The 16,923-nt window shown below is 42.5% G+C and overlaps 2 protein-coding genes across 3 annotated transcripts in view; both read left to right on the forward strand.

Moving 5' to 3' along the window:
* rpl14 (ribosomal protein L14) overlaps positions 1-16,923 on the forward strand; it is a 143,006-nt gene that overhangs the window by 120,797 nt on the left and 5,286 nt on the right. Inside the window, exon 7 of one of the 2 annotated variants that reach the window (XM_083768319.1) lies at positions 14,042-14,052. The exons of the other annotated variant lie outside the window; for it this stretch is intronic. The gene's annotated coding sequence lies outside the window, so the exon portion shown is untranslated. Of the gene's footprint in view, positions 1-14,041; positions 14,053-16,923 lie in introns of those variants that run through there. 2 annotated transcript variants of the gene reach the window in all.
* trim71 (tripartite motif containing 71, E3 ubiquitin protein ligase) overlaps positions 6,470-16,923 on the forward strand; it is a 39,193-nt gene continuing 28,739 nt past the window's right edge. Inside the window, exon 1 of the mRNA XM_083768306.1 lies at positions 6,470-8,395. Within this exon, the coding sequence (XP_083624432.1) occupies positions 7,664-8,395 (732 nt within the window). The 5' untranslated portion in view covers positions 6,470-7,663. The remainder of the gene's footprint in view (positions 8,396-16,923) is intronic.

Consider the following 16,923-nt stretch of genomic DNA (forward strand, 5'->3'; position numbering starts at 1 on the left):
AGTCAGCAGCTCCACTCTGTCTGTCTTGGTGACATCATGTTTGACACTTATTCTTGTCATTTATAGCTGGAAGAGATATGTTGATCTTCCTAAAGTACTGATTGAAACTTCCCAGACCACAAGACTAGAATTAATTCTTAAATATGCTATTCCATCTTAAATGCATTTGCATTTTCAGTTTACTGATTTCCCAAGAGGGATTTTCTAAGTTGGGAATTTGGTTGTAATTAATCATTTAGAAGCTAAGAATTAGGCTTTATTCCATGTTTTTCATTGTCATTCTTTCACTCCGAAGCATTTAATTCTACATGGAATACATGTCCTAATGACATGCCTGGGTGCACTATTATGTCTCAAGACAAATTAATTTGTGCATGACAGTTTATAGTTTCATGGACATGTGAGATAACGTACAGAATCAACTGTGATTGTAGATGAAATGCCCCTTTATCTATTCTAGAACGTTAATGAGAGGTGAGATCAAACACTGAGTGAGTTATTTGTACAGGTCCAGAGCCATAAGAAAACAAGACTCATTGTAGTCACAAAAGTTAGGCGACAGAAATATAAGACACTATAAGGCACTACTATGGAATATTAACTTGTGACTGGAGCAGGTTTGGAGATAAAACACACAATTTAGAATAGCAAAGTGTTAAACCTTTCAAGTAATCATTTGCTAGAGTATTCAGTAATTGGTGTCTCCTTAGCAAATGGAAAATACATTTTCAGGTCGGGATACACATTTTATCCAATCAGTAGATATATCATGCAGGATACAGCATAAAGGGATTAAATAAATGAGCAGAGAAAATTGGAATACTATAAAATTGAAGCTGATGAATTGCTACCGGTACTCACTTCTGACTGGATGAAATTGGTTTGGTTGATTGATTTATTGAATACTTTATTTGACAGAAATGCAAACAGCATGAGGTACAGTCACACATTTGGGCTGAAAGGATAACACAAAAAGTTGGGGACTTGTTTGCATTGTGGTCCTATGTATTAAATTCATCAACCGCATAAAATCATCAGGTGGTGACTGGTGAGTGACCCACCTGAACATAATACAGTATGTTGTGTTCACTAAAGAGCTGGAGAGACAAGTAGACCTGTTTTGTTTTAATACAAAATATCACTTACACTAACTTATACCTTCTATCCAATTAGATGTGTGAAGTAATATTAGGCTCAAGTAAAAGTACCACAGTAATTATTTTGAAGACTATTCTGACAGTTACTTTACACGTCACAGTGAAGTTCTTGACGTCCGACCTGAGTCCCATGTACGTAACTCACAACATTGACTTGTCACGTCGCCAGGGGCCTATTTCACGAAACTTGGATTAACTAATCCAGGATTTAGGCCAAAGCCAGGCTTTTTAAATCCTGATCTTTACAGCCTGGTTTATTCCGTTCCACTAAAGCCAAGCGAGGCTCAGAATTGGTGGATTTGGCGAGCCGGGATCAGCAAGCCTGGCTTAATAGACAGTCTGGCTTTTTGTCTCTAGACCCCTTATGTGGATCACAGATTTACTGATCCTTCTTCTTCATGCGGTATTATGGCAGTTTGCATCCTTAATAGTTGCATTACAGCCCCCTTCTGTATATCTCATTATCTTTACTAATCTATTCAAGACTTACTGATACAAGGACTTAAGCTTCTAAAATAAATACTGCTGCTGTAATTAAAGAGAGAACATACTCTCAATAGTGGATAGACTGAATGATTAACTACCCCAAAAATATAGTTTACATTTTACCACTACTATTAACTTAAAACAGAATTATTAATATTGTAAGCATAATGATATTGTCGCATTGTGATATTTGGCCATAACTCCCTCCTCTGAGGGAGCTACCTTTGGGGAAGGGGGTTGTTGTCCAGACAGGTCCGGGTCATGGGTTCATGTAGCATGCCAAAGTTTGTGCTATTGCTATTGAGAATGCATTGGGCGTTTAAGTTAAATAACTCAGAAACTGCAAAACATTTCAAAGTAAAAAGTTCCAGCATGTGTCTCCACATTAAGCTGAATTTTACAAAGTGTGAATGGAGTTTCTAGGTGAAAGTGATTTTTTTAAGTGCCACTATCTGCCTATAAATGTCTCAAATTTGAAAGCACTATATTTCTAAAACGATGAAACATTTCAAAGATTTCTTTTCAGGCACACATGTCCACCGTAGGATGAACCTAAATAGGTTTGAATGTGGTTTCTAGGTGTAAGTATGTAGGACTAGTAGTGGGTGAAACGTTACAATGGTAATATGTTGTAAAACAATGAGTAATGGTAATATTTAGTGGTTTTCACTTTTACAATTTTTTTTAATAATAATATAATATAATAATTCTTCTTAACCGTGCACTTGCACGACAGCAAACCTATTCATGGGGAACATTCACCAAAAGCAGCTGATCTACAAGCTCACAAGCTGTCATGATGTTGTGCAGCCTATATATTTTGGTTATTTGATTTTATATAGTGCTTAAATTAGTCCTTTAATGCAGACCGATACAAATAAGGCAACATAAACCCATAATAATTGAATAAATCTGGAAAACATCATTGGTTTGTGATCAGTTTGACTGCTTAATGAACAGTAAAGACATCAGGATTAGGTTAAACCAGGCTGTTAGCCTGGTCCGGAGCAGGCTAAATCCAAAGCATTAGTTTCCATGGTAACTTATGTAGCATCACTTTCATGAAACCGAATCAAGCCTCAACATATCCAGGTTAACTGGTTAAGTTAATCTGGCAAGATCAACCAGCTTTCATGAAACCGGTTAAGCACTGATCCAGGATATATTAAGCCAGGATATGTGTTAAAGCCCGGCTTAATCTCTAATCCAAGTTTCGTGAAATAGGCCCCAGGTCATTTAGTGTAGGCCTACAACAAATCACACTTGTGTGAAGTGAAGTGAGCGATGCCTTTTAACATGAGAACGTCATACATCAGCCAATCAAAGTAATCGATTCCGTGCTCAAACGGACAGACACAAAGCTGTGCATAGGAGTGGCTGCACCGCTCAAAAGATATACAAAATAATAATTAATAATCTTAGGCATGGGTCAAAATGCGATAAGCTGGTTTAACTGTTACCTGCTGCTGGGTCGGATACAGTGTGTCAAAATAGGTGACATTGTGTTTGATCCTGTAATTTTGGACCTAATATTGAACCCTGAGGGAAACCCTCAGGGTTCAATATTAGGTCCCCTACTCTTTCTTCTGTGCGTATTTATCTGTAGTCAATCAAAGCACTCTAGGTATCACATGCATGCAGATGCTACAGTTCTTTACACCTGTGTGCTGACGCTTGATGTGGCTGTAGCAAATCTGTCTTTTGATTTCATCTTCCTGCAGCATGAACTGAAAAAACCCTAATTGTTAAACAAAACAAAAAAAGCCTATGATGTTCATGTGCTATTTCAGCCCTAGTGAAGATCTCCACTATAGATGGAATTCCCATCAAGTGGGTGGAGGCTTGGAGCGCTACAAATACCTTGATTTCTGGTTCCGGTTCTGAATTTAAATTTTATATTGATTCCTTGTGCAAAGAATTTGTGCTTAAATTCACTTTGGGCTTCTTCTACAGATAGAAGGCTTGTTATGTGTGTTCCGCTCGCAACAAAATGTCTCTTTCTGTACATGGTAAATGGTGCATTTACAGTATATAGCGCCTTTTATCCAAGGCGATTTACAGAGATTGTGCATTACATTCACCCATTCACACACACATTCATACACCGATGCCGGAGGAAACCATGCGAGGCACCAACCTGCTCATCGGGAGCAATTAAGGGTTCAACGTCTTGCTCAAGGACACTTCGACACTAACTTTGGGGGAGCCCAGGTTCAAACTGGGAACCTTGCGATTCCCATCCGGTCACTCTACGCCTGAGCCACTGCTGCCCCTTTCTGTCCCAGTTGGACTATGCCATAGTCCATAGTCACTATGGTTTTTGATTGATTGGTTGAAATATTTATTAACAGTTTGCAGAATTACAGTACATTTCAAGCACAAACTCAATACAAAGACTTAACTGTGAGTGGACGACCCAATTAAGCATTACACTTGTTTACAACAGGGTCCACATTGTTCAATTCATCAAAACATTTAGAGACGTACAAATAGACACTTCTATATAGTTGAAGAACAGAACAGGAATTCATCATAAAGGAAGCAAAAAAGGAAAAGAAACATACAGTGAGGGGAAAGGGGGGGGGGGGGGGGCGGTGGGGGGATTCAGATTTTACAGGGGCCAGTTTCGAATTGCAGCCGTCCGTAGGTGCCCATGGGATTCACATGTCTTAATGACTGTTGGTAGGGCGTTCCACATTTTGGTGGCATATAGGAGCGAAAATAATTTAGTCCCTTGTTTGTGCCGAATCTGGGTTGTACATGGTTTGGTGATACCATTTATAGGTTTGCTTGCTCCTCCACCGTGGCCAAACTGGATGCAAACTACCATGCTGCACTGAGATTCATAACGAACTCACTTTTCAGAACACATCACTGTACGCTGTATGCTGCAGTTGGTTGGTTCTCATTGACATCTTGCAGTTCTGCATCATTGGTATATTTTCATTTATAATGCAATTCTTGGTGATCTGCCTCCTTACATTTCCTCCAAATTCAATTTGGTTAAAAATGGTGTACTCTGTACTGTAAACCTCCGATCAAATGCCTGGCTACAGTGTGTAGTATTATCTAGTATACCAGCATTCAAATCTGATGGGGGTAAAAAATTTCTTGCTTTCTTTGGCCCCTGGTTGTGGAACGACCTGCAGTCCAGACTAAGATTGGCCTTGAAAGTTCCATTGAGAAGTTTCAAAGGAATCATCTTAGATGTACAGTCCAACACCTGCACATGTTCGGCTGTGTACTAGCCGTTGTATCGGCTATTGTATATATTTATTATTTCTGCAATTTTGCGCCCTGCTACTTAAAGTGTATCACTTTGGAGATTGTTGTATGCATTTTATAGGTACTTTGAGGTGAATCATGGATGTATTATTGGCTACTAATTTGACATGTATGATGTAGCATTGAAGTGTAATTTTATTTCTGCCACTTGGCCAGTTCCCACTCAGTCTCAATGTGTTTTACTGGTTAAATAAAGGTTAAATAAAATAAAAATAAAAATCAAATACCACCAAAGTGGAAAAGCAGCACTCCAAAATTAAGGATGCACGACTGGCTCAGACACACATTCTCATTTATTGGGAATACTTATGCGTTTCGGCCTCAGCCTTCCTGAGAGCAGATTTAAAAAAAAATATATACTTTTCACATGCAATCCTTCATGGATGGACCACCAGTGGTTCTCAAAGCAGGGTCCGGGGAACCCATCGGTCCTTGAGGGGGTTCCATGGGGTCCCAAGCAAAATGTGTTGATATAGCATAAAACTCTGTTTAACCACTTTAACACAAATGATATTTGAAAATAGTTATCGCAACCATAATTAGCAATATCTCTGTAATCTGGAGAAGAGGGCAACCCTCACATCGACTTGAACTTCCTACAAGGACGGAGCAGTATATGATAAAGTATTTTCCAAACTGTCAAAGGCGAATTACAGTAAAGAGAGCCAGGTGGTTAGATTCGTTGAACTGAAGCCAGGGGATTGAAAGACCCAGAAGAAGCTGAGGGCCACCTTTATACAAATACAATCCAACTGCAAAGGCGAAAGGCCTAGCCTTGGTTCACATTGCATTGCACACATTCCCATGAAGTGCTTGAAATGTACTGTAATTCTGCAAACTGTTAATAAATATTTAAATCAATCAAGTCTCTCAATGTAACATGAAAAAAGCATGGCTCCGTTTTTTCATTTTCTGAAGTAGCCCACATAAAAAACCCGATTTACACTAATGAGCCTACTTGTAATTTGTTACATTCCACCCATAATAATATTAATAACTGTAGCGACCAGAATTATATCATCATCAGCTGACACCTTCATTGATGATGTGCCACTGTCTTCTCATCCCTGCTTCCTACAAGCGGTATCTCTATTCTAGCATCCTGATTCCTGCAGCATGTGATCACGACGAGAGTGGGATGACATATCCTATAGGTTTAATGAAAAATTAAAGTTTCCAGAATTATAGCGTAAAAACAGCTCAAATCACCAGATTTTTATCTGCTTCTCTCTAGTCTTTCTTTTCTTTTTTTTTGCTCTTCCAAATGACCGATTTCTTTGGCTGGAGAACGTGGTGCAAAACTCTGGATGCAGCAAGATCTTTCCACCAGCACTTCCCTCACCGTCGGGGGCGAGCCTTGCGCGCAACCACTCCCCCTTCCTCCTCCCTCCCTACGGCGGAAATGTGTCCGTTTTTCCCCCTCGCTTGTATTGGATAGAGCGGCTGGAGGAGCAGGCTGACCAACACGCGTCCGCGAGACGGGACCAGCGCGTAAAGAGCGCACACACACAACAGTGTGTTTATGTTTATACCGCCGAGTGAAGGAGAGAAAGGGGGGAAAAGGCCAAACAGAACACGACGAGACCTCAAGAAGAACCCGGCGGCAGAGAGACATTCTGCTCGTCCTGGTGTGTGGAGGACCCTGTCGGGAGGGTTTCCGTTTAGAGGGCACTGTTTGCTATTGGAGGACTGGGAGGCTCGTACCTCGGAGCCTCCAGAGAGGAGCTGCGTGGAAAAGCCCCATGCATTCCTCCGCTCGGAGAGAGACACCATAGGGAGGAATCATTGGAAAGTGGCCTGCCCTCTTCGTAATAACTCGCACTAGGAGCGATATACGTGCACAATTATTATATGCACGTCAAGAGGCGCTTGTTGGACTCCGTGCCGCTCCTGGAGTTCAATTATTATCCTTTTTTTAATGCCAAACGGATTCAGCAGGGCGTGCGATGATATCGCGTCGCTTGTGTAGCAAATGCTTTGATGAATAATTTAAGGTCTTTTCGTCCGGGTGTATCGCTGCTATCGCCGGCCGCTGGCTACGCCTGACGCCGCGGAACGGGGCCCCGATGGTTGATTAGAGAACAGGACGACACCACGGACTCTAAACTGGAAGAGATTAATTGGGGGGACATTCGTTACTCGCCTCTCGCTGGGGCCCGTTTGGTACGCGGAGCCCCGTAGTCATGTTGAGTCGATGGGGGAGGAGAGACGGAGCTCGTAGTACCTCGACGCCGATCCTGTCTGTGTCACCACATTTTCAGGATTAGTCTCATTTCACGAACCTGCCTCGTCAAAAGCGTACAGCAAATACTTTGTCTAGAGAAGCACTATATCGGGCAATGTTAGCCCGTTCTCATGAAGTTTTTGAGAAAGTAACGAAGATGTTACCCTTAAACGCCTTATAAAACTGTATATGGTCGTTGCAGACTAAGCATAGTTTTTCTTTTTTTTTAAACGATATAGGAGAACTTCATCTCAAGTAATTATTTCGTAAACCGGCTACCTCCTTAGTTTGCATTAGTCGAGTGTTATATTTTACAGAAACAAACCATGCGTCAATGAGCACCGTTTTCATTAATGGAACTTACTTGACACCTCATGCCGTACGCCTCATATCTACCTCAAACGCGAGATTGCTTTCTATCAAACACAAAACAATCTATCCCAAATGAATACCTCATCCTCACTCGCAACGTAGCTATATTGTAAACTGAGTCAGTTTGTAGCGGTGCAGAATGGCCTCTTTTCCAGACTCGGACCTGCAGACGTGCCCGCTCTGCAAAGAGCTCTGTGGTTCCTCCGCTCCGATTTCTTCCAACTCCTCTACCTCCTCTTCTTCCTCCCACACCTCCTCCTCCTCCGGCCAGACCACCAGGAGGCTTCACGTCCTGCCCTGCCTCCATGCCTTCTGCAGGCAGTGCCTAGAGAGCCAGCGGAGCCCCGGAGACTCCCTAAAGCTGCGCTGTCCCTCTTGTGACCAGAAGGTGTCCATCAGCGAGGCCGGGGTGGACTCCCTGCCCTCCTCCAACTTCCTCTTCAGCAACCTGCTGGACGTGGTCGTGAGCTCTGATGAGCAGATTCAGAACAAGAACGGCCACCACCGCGGAGGCCTGGGCATGGGTTCCTCCGGCTTCCACCGGCCCCATGGCGGCCTCCTGCGCCCGCACCACCTGGGAGAGCCCCAGTGCAGCTCCTGCGACGAGGAGAACCCGGCCAGCTCCCACTGCCTGGACTGCCAGGAGTACCTGTGCGACAACTGCGTGCGGGCCCACCTGCGGGTTCGACTGACCAAGGACCACTTCATCGAGCGCCTGGGGGAGAGCCTCCACCGTGGCCGTGCCAACGCCAACAGCAACGCCAGCCAGCCTGGGGTCTCCGTGTCCCTGGCCCAGTCGCTGCAGAACAACTTTGCCTTGCTCTCGCTCTTCCAGGACCGAATGAGCTTCTGTCAGCATCATGACAATGAGGTGAGTTGAGGATCAAACCTTACTGTATGATATGATATTATATGCACATGTAAACAGACACACACACACACACACACTAGCTTTTACACACCGACTGAAAAATGTGGTGTTATCTCTCTGCATTATACACACATACTCTCAGTAGCTGGAGTTGTTGTTATTGTTATGGGACTACTGTAACCTTTTTTATTTGGTCCTTGTGTAATAGCATCAGGCATGTTGTGTAACACACACACACACACACACACACACACACACACACACACACACACACACACACACACACACACACACGCAGTCCTATAGATTAATAGCATTATGTGTAGTATATAACCATACTGGGGGCCATATGGCTAGAGTTCAAAGGAAGCAGAGTGGCTCTTCACCTAGTTCCCTGGAGACGACCAGGCACGTGTGCTGAGCGGGATTTACACACACACACACACACACACACACACACACACACACACACACACACACACACATACACATACGGAGAGAGTCTGGTTAATCTGTACCACACCAGCCATCCAGGGCAGAGGGAGTGAGAGGCCCCTCAAGTAAATGCACACATGTTTTTCTGACTGTTGGAGAAGTCATAACCATGGAGATGTTATGGAGGGCTAGGATTTCTGTGAGATGAGAGGACTTAGTAAGGACTCAGGTCAAAGTTCTTTCGTTGTCAATGTGATCTCTGCAACTGGGTAACTACAAAGGCCTTTTAAAACAGGAGCCCAAAGTTTTCCTTGCTTTAGTCATATGCTCGGAAAAAATAACAAATGGCTTCAGTAGGGGGTCTTGGAATCTCATCCTCCTGCAACTCCTGGTTTTGGTCAAGTCGTACGAAAGAAAAAGTGTAAAAAGGAAAAGAAGGCAAAATGGCCGCCACCCAGGCACTCCAGTGCATTGATTATCGCAACATCCATGGTACGATTTCTGGAGACCTGTGTTCCATATACTTAACCCCTCTCTACCCTATTGTCTGATATATAAATTTTTTGTTAAAGTAAAAACTGACAATGTAAAAGCTGTCCGCCATCTGCGACTCTGGCCTACTCCAACAGTCACGACAGCTCACGTCAAGTGTCCACTGCCCAGGCGTTTGGACCAGAGTGATCAATGTTATCATTGTGGTAAAGAAGTATCCAGGTCATAAGATGAGTAGTTATGTCTGTTGTTTTCTAAACCTTAAGTCATCCCTGTTTGCAAAGAACCAGTTCAGATTCCAGGGGGTTGTGGTAGGGAGGGAGGGGGGTCAGTTTCCCCCTCCTTCTTTTGCCCATTGCCAGTAAATAGGTGGGTTCACTTTTCCAGTAAGGACTCTGTTTCCCAGTAACGCCTCTCTCTGCTCCAGGCCTGGGGGAGGGAATGATATTGGAGACGGCCAGCCTTTCTTTACCTGTGAGCACTGAACAGGCAAGAGTCATTGTCTGGTGATGTGAGCCAGCACTCCATCAAATGGTGCCACAGCCGTCATATGACTAGCTAGCTCTCTACTGTAGCTGATCTGCTGGAGACCTTTGATGACCTGTCTGCTATTCTCGAGGGGATTGCTGTTTTGTGCTTGGCAGGAGTTCATCTTCAAATGTGATGCAGAAGAGATTTGGTGTAGAGGGAAAAACCAAGGTGACCAAGCCAACTAACTGTATATAGGGTTTGTTTAAGTACAGGGTGGTTAAGTACAACTAATTGTACTAATTATTTTGAAATGAAAGTATATAGTATAAATTATGTTCACAACTGACCTGACCTCATTTTAATTGACAAGAATTATATGGAAAATAAGCAGAATTATGAGATGGCAAGTCAACATTTATTTTTTATTTTTATTAAGTGGTGGAAATGGGCTTCCCAATCCTATCTGACTCATTCCCAGTCATATCTCCAATAGGGTTATCCTAGCATGTAGGTTAGCATGTAGTGTGACATTTATTCACAGTTCAATGTGACACTGCTCTTGGAAGTAATTGGTAAATCGACAATAAACCTTAGCAGGCTATTATCACGTAATGCATCGATGGAGAATCATCCATGTCCACTCCACATCACAATGCATTCTTAGAATCAATTAATTTCCACACAAGAATGCTATGTGTGACACTTGGTGTCACATGGGTGGACCTCTACGGGGGCTTACCACGGGTCACAGACGAGGTCAGAGAAGGATGAGGCTGGCATGGCTGGGCACTGTCAGGCACCCAGAACTGGTGGCAAGCAAACTTGACACTGTGGGACCCAATGCAGGGCGCAGCCAGGAAAGGAAAGAGGCGTGTCACCTATGTAGATACACTGTGTGGTATAACAGCAGAACTAACACTGCAGAGCTCAAGACCCTGATGCTAGACAGGAGTCCTGAGTTGGTGTTGGCTGGTCCACACTCTCAATTCCCACACCTCTACTTTCTGCTCTGTGAATACTGCACCAAAATACCAAGCCTTTCTTGAGGAAAAGTGGAAAAAAGGCATCACTTCGGCCCCCCCTTGCCGTCTCAAAATCTGTGCCAGCATCAGCCCTTGTAAAAAGTAAATGTCCCCCCCAATATTATATAGCTCAGCTCTGGTGTGTCCATTCTCTTGGCATTTTATCAACTTCAACTCCAAGTTCCTACATCAATTAATCTCGGTTGATGGTTGACATGCTCTCAAAGACTGCAACTATTTACCCTCAATAAAGGCCATCCCCTGCTAATTTATAAGATGCTAGATCTTAATTTTTCTTGGAGAATCTGGAGGTGTTCCCAGAAAATTCTGGCTTAGACAGCAAAGTGGCATTCTGCCAAGTGTTGTTTTTTCCCCACACTCATTACTCCGTCAAGACGGTTTTGTGAAATTGTGTTTAGACACAAGGGGTAGAATTGTCCCTACAGATACGTTGGTGAACAAATGCTTTTCACTTAATGCAATTTGTATATTCCATGCAACTAGAAAGAGATCTTTCATATTTTCTGTCTTGCCGTCGTTCATCAATGGAAAAGTAGTTTAGAGATAATTATAATTGCAGGGTATTTAGAAATCCCGACTGGGATTTTCAATACCATCAAAAATATTGATTGGAGAAGATGAACTGTAGATACAATTAAATTGTATTACAACAGGGAGCTCAGCCAACAGAATAATTAGTGGAGGTAGAAAGGAAATGGCTGGTGGTCATTTCTGCTATTTAGGTCTCCTACCTAGATAAACTATTAAAGATGACTGGATATGAAACTAAAATATTTCCACATATCATTTAAGTCATCAGTCATCTTGAGAAAACCTATTCCAACTACAAAAGCAGTTTATTAACCACATGACTTGTATCCATGCCTTAATCTCTGTTCAGCCCACAGATTTATGGCTGAAACCATTGATTATTTTCTTCTTGATTATTCTATCGATTACATTTTGATTAATCGATAATTGTGGTATTTTTAATATCTATTTTTACATAATACTATATCAACGAATCAATTAACCATTTAGGCATCATTTATACTTCCCCTGTCCCACAACAGTATAGTATCCTGAAAAGATAAGGAAAATGCCAGATCTACGGGTCAGATCAGGTCTTTTGGACTTGTTTCTAAAGTGTCAGCCTGCCCTACCAGTGTGATTTCTAGTCTAGAGGGGCGGATTCAAATGTGTCGGCGAAAACAGCCAGTGGATCCTATTGTTCACCGATCTGTGGTTTTAAAATGTTTCAGAAATATACCAAATATTTCATATATTTTTCAAGATATTTTGAAATTTTGTGAGCTTATAGATCTACTATTATTTTCAAATAGCTGAGGCGAAAGTGGTTAAAGTGATCTGAATGCAATACTCATTTATACAAATGTTCTACTAATTTTGCTGGGGACCCACGTCTGTGTGTGTGTGTGATATCATACGCCATATAGTGTCTTCTTTTGGGATTGTTTTGGACCTGGTTGCTTGTTTCTGTCGCAAAATCTGGCAACACTGAACACTGAAGCTCATGTTTGCATGTGAGCAATTAGGTGATGTAGTCATTGTTCAAGTCAAGATATATGCATAATCACTGACTGTAGTCCAATTTGAAAAGATGAAGGAAAGCATTCCCCCCACTACTGTACACTAAGTACTGGTTTTCAGTAAACATTTTAAGATGAACTGTTTAGGCCCTAAACTGTCCATCTTGAACTGTTTAGGCCCTAAACTGTCCATCTTAAAATGTTTACTGAAAACCAGTACTTAGTGTACAGTAGTGGCTAGAATCCCCTAAGCTTTAGGGGATTCTAGCCAGACACCTGCTAATTGATGTACCTGCACTCGGAAGCCACTAGATGGTATTTTGTTTTACACAAATATCGTCATATAGTGTGTATCCCGGTGAAATGTCATGAAGGTATGAAAAATAGATAACACCCAAGCCTAAAGGCAAGGGTCACTTAGTGGCCAAGTAGGTTACACACACAAGGCATTTGACTTGGTGGTTGTTCAGAGAGACGGATAATCATAACACAAATGGTTGGTTAAAAATAGAAGAAAGTACGGCTTTCGGGCATCAAGTAGAATGCCATTCCCCATTCTTTTTATGAAGGAAGTTATTGTTTATTGTCAAATCAATGCATTGTCTTCCTGTGGACTGTTGCTGGGCAGATGCAAGGGGTGTGCGCTGCTGGCTCTTATTTTCCTCGTGTTCTGAGGATTGTTATATTATGGTATAAATTGGTAGCAGTACTCCGAGTCCTCAGTGAGTGACTCAAGTGACATCCTATTCCTCTCTGACAAGCTCCAACAGACGACACAGGGCTGGACTTCTAAATTAAGGCTCCGAGAACCACCCTGTTTCTAAACGTGCATTGTGCCCCATGGCCAACCCCTAAAACCCACCCGAAGGCTCTCCCAAGAAAGAGCTGGAGTTTCCAGGCGCCGGGGACTCTCCCCCTCTGTACTGTCTGTTACGTAACCCTTTCGAGGAATTTTTTGCCTACAGCAGCGGACTGGGAGACCGGTAGTGTTTTTGCCTAATCCTAATGATGGCCCAATACGTGCTCCAACTGCAACGAAAATTACATTGATTCCTAGAAAAATAGCCCACAGGGATATATGCCAAATATGGAAATGGTTAGCCTTCTCTCTGCTGTGTGAAAAAGGATGCACACACACGTTCACAAAGACGGTCACTGAAGTATATATAGTCCAATTATAAAGCTACATCTTAGAGTTGGAATATAACAACCCATACCTGTCTGTTTTATAGGATTACGTTCTGGTTGCACTAGTTCTATTGCAAACACACGTACACTTTAAACGTATAGGTGATATGTGGGTGTGTGGTAATGGTGATGATGGGCTGGGGGGGTGGGGGTCAGGACTGGAGGAAAACTATACTGCATGGAGGTCTCAGGGGAATGCTGCTGCTAGCTGCTGAATCCCTTTCCTCATAGACACATTCCTTCTGGAGCCAGGAAACACACACACACACACACACACACACACACACACACACACACACACACACACACACACACACACACACACACACACACACACACACACACAGAGAGACAGTTTCATCCAAACCCCCTCATGTTGCTAGGAGACAAGCCAAAACCTTTCCACTCTGCTGTTGGATGGTCATACAGTATGTTGTCTTGTAGTTAGCATAGGCTAGTCGTCAACATCAACCAGTCTCGCTGGTTAGCTAATCCTGGAAGGGGTCAGGTTGAGAGAGTTTTCCATAACGTTTAGCTAACGATCAGGGTTGGGAAAAGACGCCCTCAAGATAATTGCTGTAACTCTCCGTTTCTTTTCTCACACTAACTGTGGGAAATTATAGCTAAGCTAACGAAACAGAATAGAAAGTCGTAACTCGTAATGGCAGGAATTTTCACTTTGGTATTATCAGTTTCTGTATATTCTGTATATATACAGACATCCCATAAGGAAATTCAGCCCTAAACTAAGCAAGATATGAATACAAAGACGAGAAGGAATCGAGACATTGGAGAAAAGAGCCCTCTGTTCTTTGCCGGAATATTCAAAAACCCTAGCTTCAGTTTATCTGATTACTGGGGAAAGAGAATTTATGGAGATGGACAGGAATTAATCTCTCACTTATTTGGTTTGGCATTAAAAAGAGTATTCTAATTCCTGTGCACATACTGTAATCCAATATATTATTCAGCTAATTTTCTCCACCAGGCCGAAGGCCGTCTGTGTACAGCAAATCTCCGGCAATATTACTCCTCCAGATTCTGTCCAAAAATCCTGCAAATCGTTACACATTATCTCTTAGGGCTGTGAATCTTTTGGGTGTCCCGTGATTCTATTCCGATTCATGGGGTCACGATTCGATTCAACTCTCAACTCAAAACGATTGTCTATTCAAAATGATTCTCAATTCAATACTACAATACAATACAGCTGTGCTGATCTGAAGTGACTAGTACTGACTACAGTAACTTGAAAATTACTGAAGACATGATGTTTACTGTGATTAGGGTAAGCTTACATTTAATACCACAATTGGATTTTTGGAAATTATGAATCTATTTTGAATCGTTCATAACGGGAATTGTTCTAATTAGAATTAGAACAATTGACATCCGAGCATTCATCCTGTTCTGGGTCGTGTCTTCCTGCATTACTTAATAGCCCTATTAAGATCAAGAAAAGTACTTATGGACATAACCCCATAATTCAAAATTCTCTGAAAATATGGTCTCAGATCTTAGCATTGACAAAGGCTCCTAAAATATATTTGGATTCTCCTATATGTTCCAATCCGGCTTTTCAGCCGGGACTGGCGGACCCGGTTTTTATGTCATGGAAGGGGAAAGGTATTGTGAACCTACGAAATGTATACTTTAATCAAGGTCGTGGTAAAGGTTATCTTGCCTCTTTTCAACAGTTACGAGAATCCTTCCAGCTACCATCATCACATTTCTTCCGTTACTTGCAATTGAGACATTTTCTTATGCTCTTAGCTCTATCAATGTTAGGCACTCTCTGATTCAATTTAAGATTGTTCATAGGCTGCACTATTCCCCAACTAAATTAAACAAAATCTTTAAAGATTCTTCTCCCATGTGTGGAAAGTGTTTAACAGAACAAGGGACTTTGTCTCATCAGTTTCTTCAATGTCATAAATTGCAACGTTTCTGGAATGAAAATTTTGATTTCTTGGCTAAAGCTTATAAAAGAGACTTCCCCCCGGCACCTCTAGTTGCACTCTTCGGTGTGGTGGAACCAGATCAAGTCCAAAACAAATACGAGGTACAGGCCATCTCGCTCGCTACACTGCTAGCTAGGAAGTTAATACTACAAGCCTGGAAATCGGATAAACCTCCGACAGTTGACATGTGGCTAAGGGAGCTGGGAGGAGTGCTGCATTTGGAGAAAATTAGATTTTTAGACTTGATTGTGATGTTGTTTCTGTCCTCGGAGTGCCGTGTAGTCATCAGCCTTGTCAGTTATTATTTTATTGTTTTTGTCTTTTTCTTTGAGTTATGTTTTGTCTCTTTTTATTGTAAGTCTCTTGTTTGTATGTTTTTTGCAATTTTTTGTCCGATCTGTAATTTTCTGGTAAATCATTACTGAAATGCTTTTATGCCAAAAATCATAATAAACAGATGTTAAAAAAAAAAAAAAGAACAATTGCCATCCAAGGCGTAAGAAGAAATGGCACCCTTTTCACAATGGCCTATTATAGCACCACCAGGAGGCCACAACCTGCCCTGCCCTGGTGGAGACCTGTACCCCAAGGGGCACTTTATCTAGTTCACATTTGAGCTAAACATTCCAATAGAAGTCCATTTGGTAATAAAGAGAGAGATACTCTGCTACATCATCTGCTAACCACAGGGACGTAATTATACATTTAAATTTCAGACATTTCTTTGTTGTGAGCACATTGCCAGGCTAAGGTTTTCAGTTGCATGGTGAGGTTTCTCTGGGCCTTCAAACGGATAGGGTATGTCTACACAAGTGGGTATGCTGGCCTGCGTTTCCAGCATAACATGCCAGTCCTTCCTCTGGTCATAGCTGGCGGCCTGGCCCCATGCTGCATGTGCAATGGAAATGGAAAATTGGATTACATCAAAGGATGCCCTCCACTCACTGTGATGTTGGCCCTCACCCTTGTATAAATGCATACGCACAGCACAGCAAAGAGGGGATGGCCTCCGCTAATGATATGATAATCCAGCAAAATGTGACTCGTTGCCTCAGATTAAACTGTTGTCACCATGACAACCTCCCCGGGGGGGGAATTGGGGAGGGCTGGGTTGCCTGCTATACCTCGTGCATGGCTGCACGTATGCACACACAAACACACCCCCATCTGCGAGTCTTTTTATAGCTGGGGTCAGGGGTGCAGGGGTCAGGGGTGGAGGGGTCACTGGAGCACTGGAGCAGGCTGAGCAAGGATATATAGGCGTTGTGCAGCATTCTCCATAAGGAAGGACTTTACCGATGCTGTCACCAATGCCCAGGAAACATTACAGTAGCCGTAGTTCTCAAACATTACAATTTTAGGCACCCCCTCAGACTGGTATATGCATTAGGCCTCACACCCCAAAATGA

Source organism: Protomyctophum parallelum, assembly GCF_964188405.1.
Source record: "Protomyctophum parallelum genome assembly, chromosome: 1".
NCBI classification, from domain to species: domain Eukaryota; kingdom Metazoa; phylum Chordata; class Actinopteri; order Myctophiformes; family Myctophidae; genus Protomyctophum; species Protomyctophum parallelum.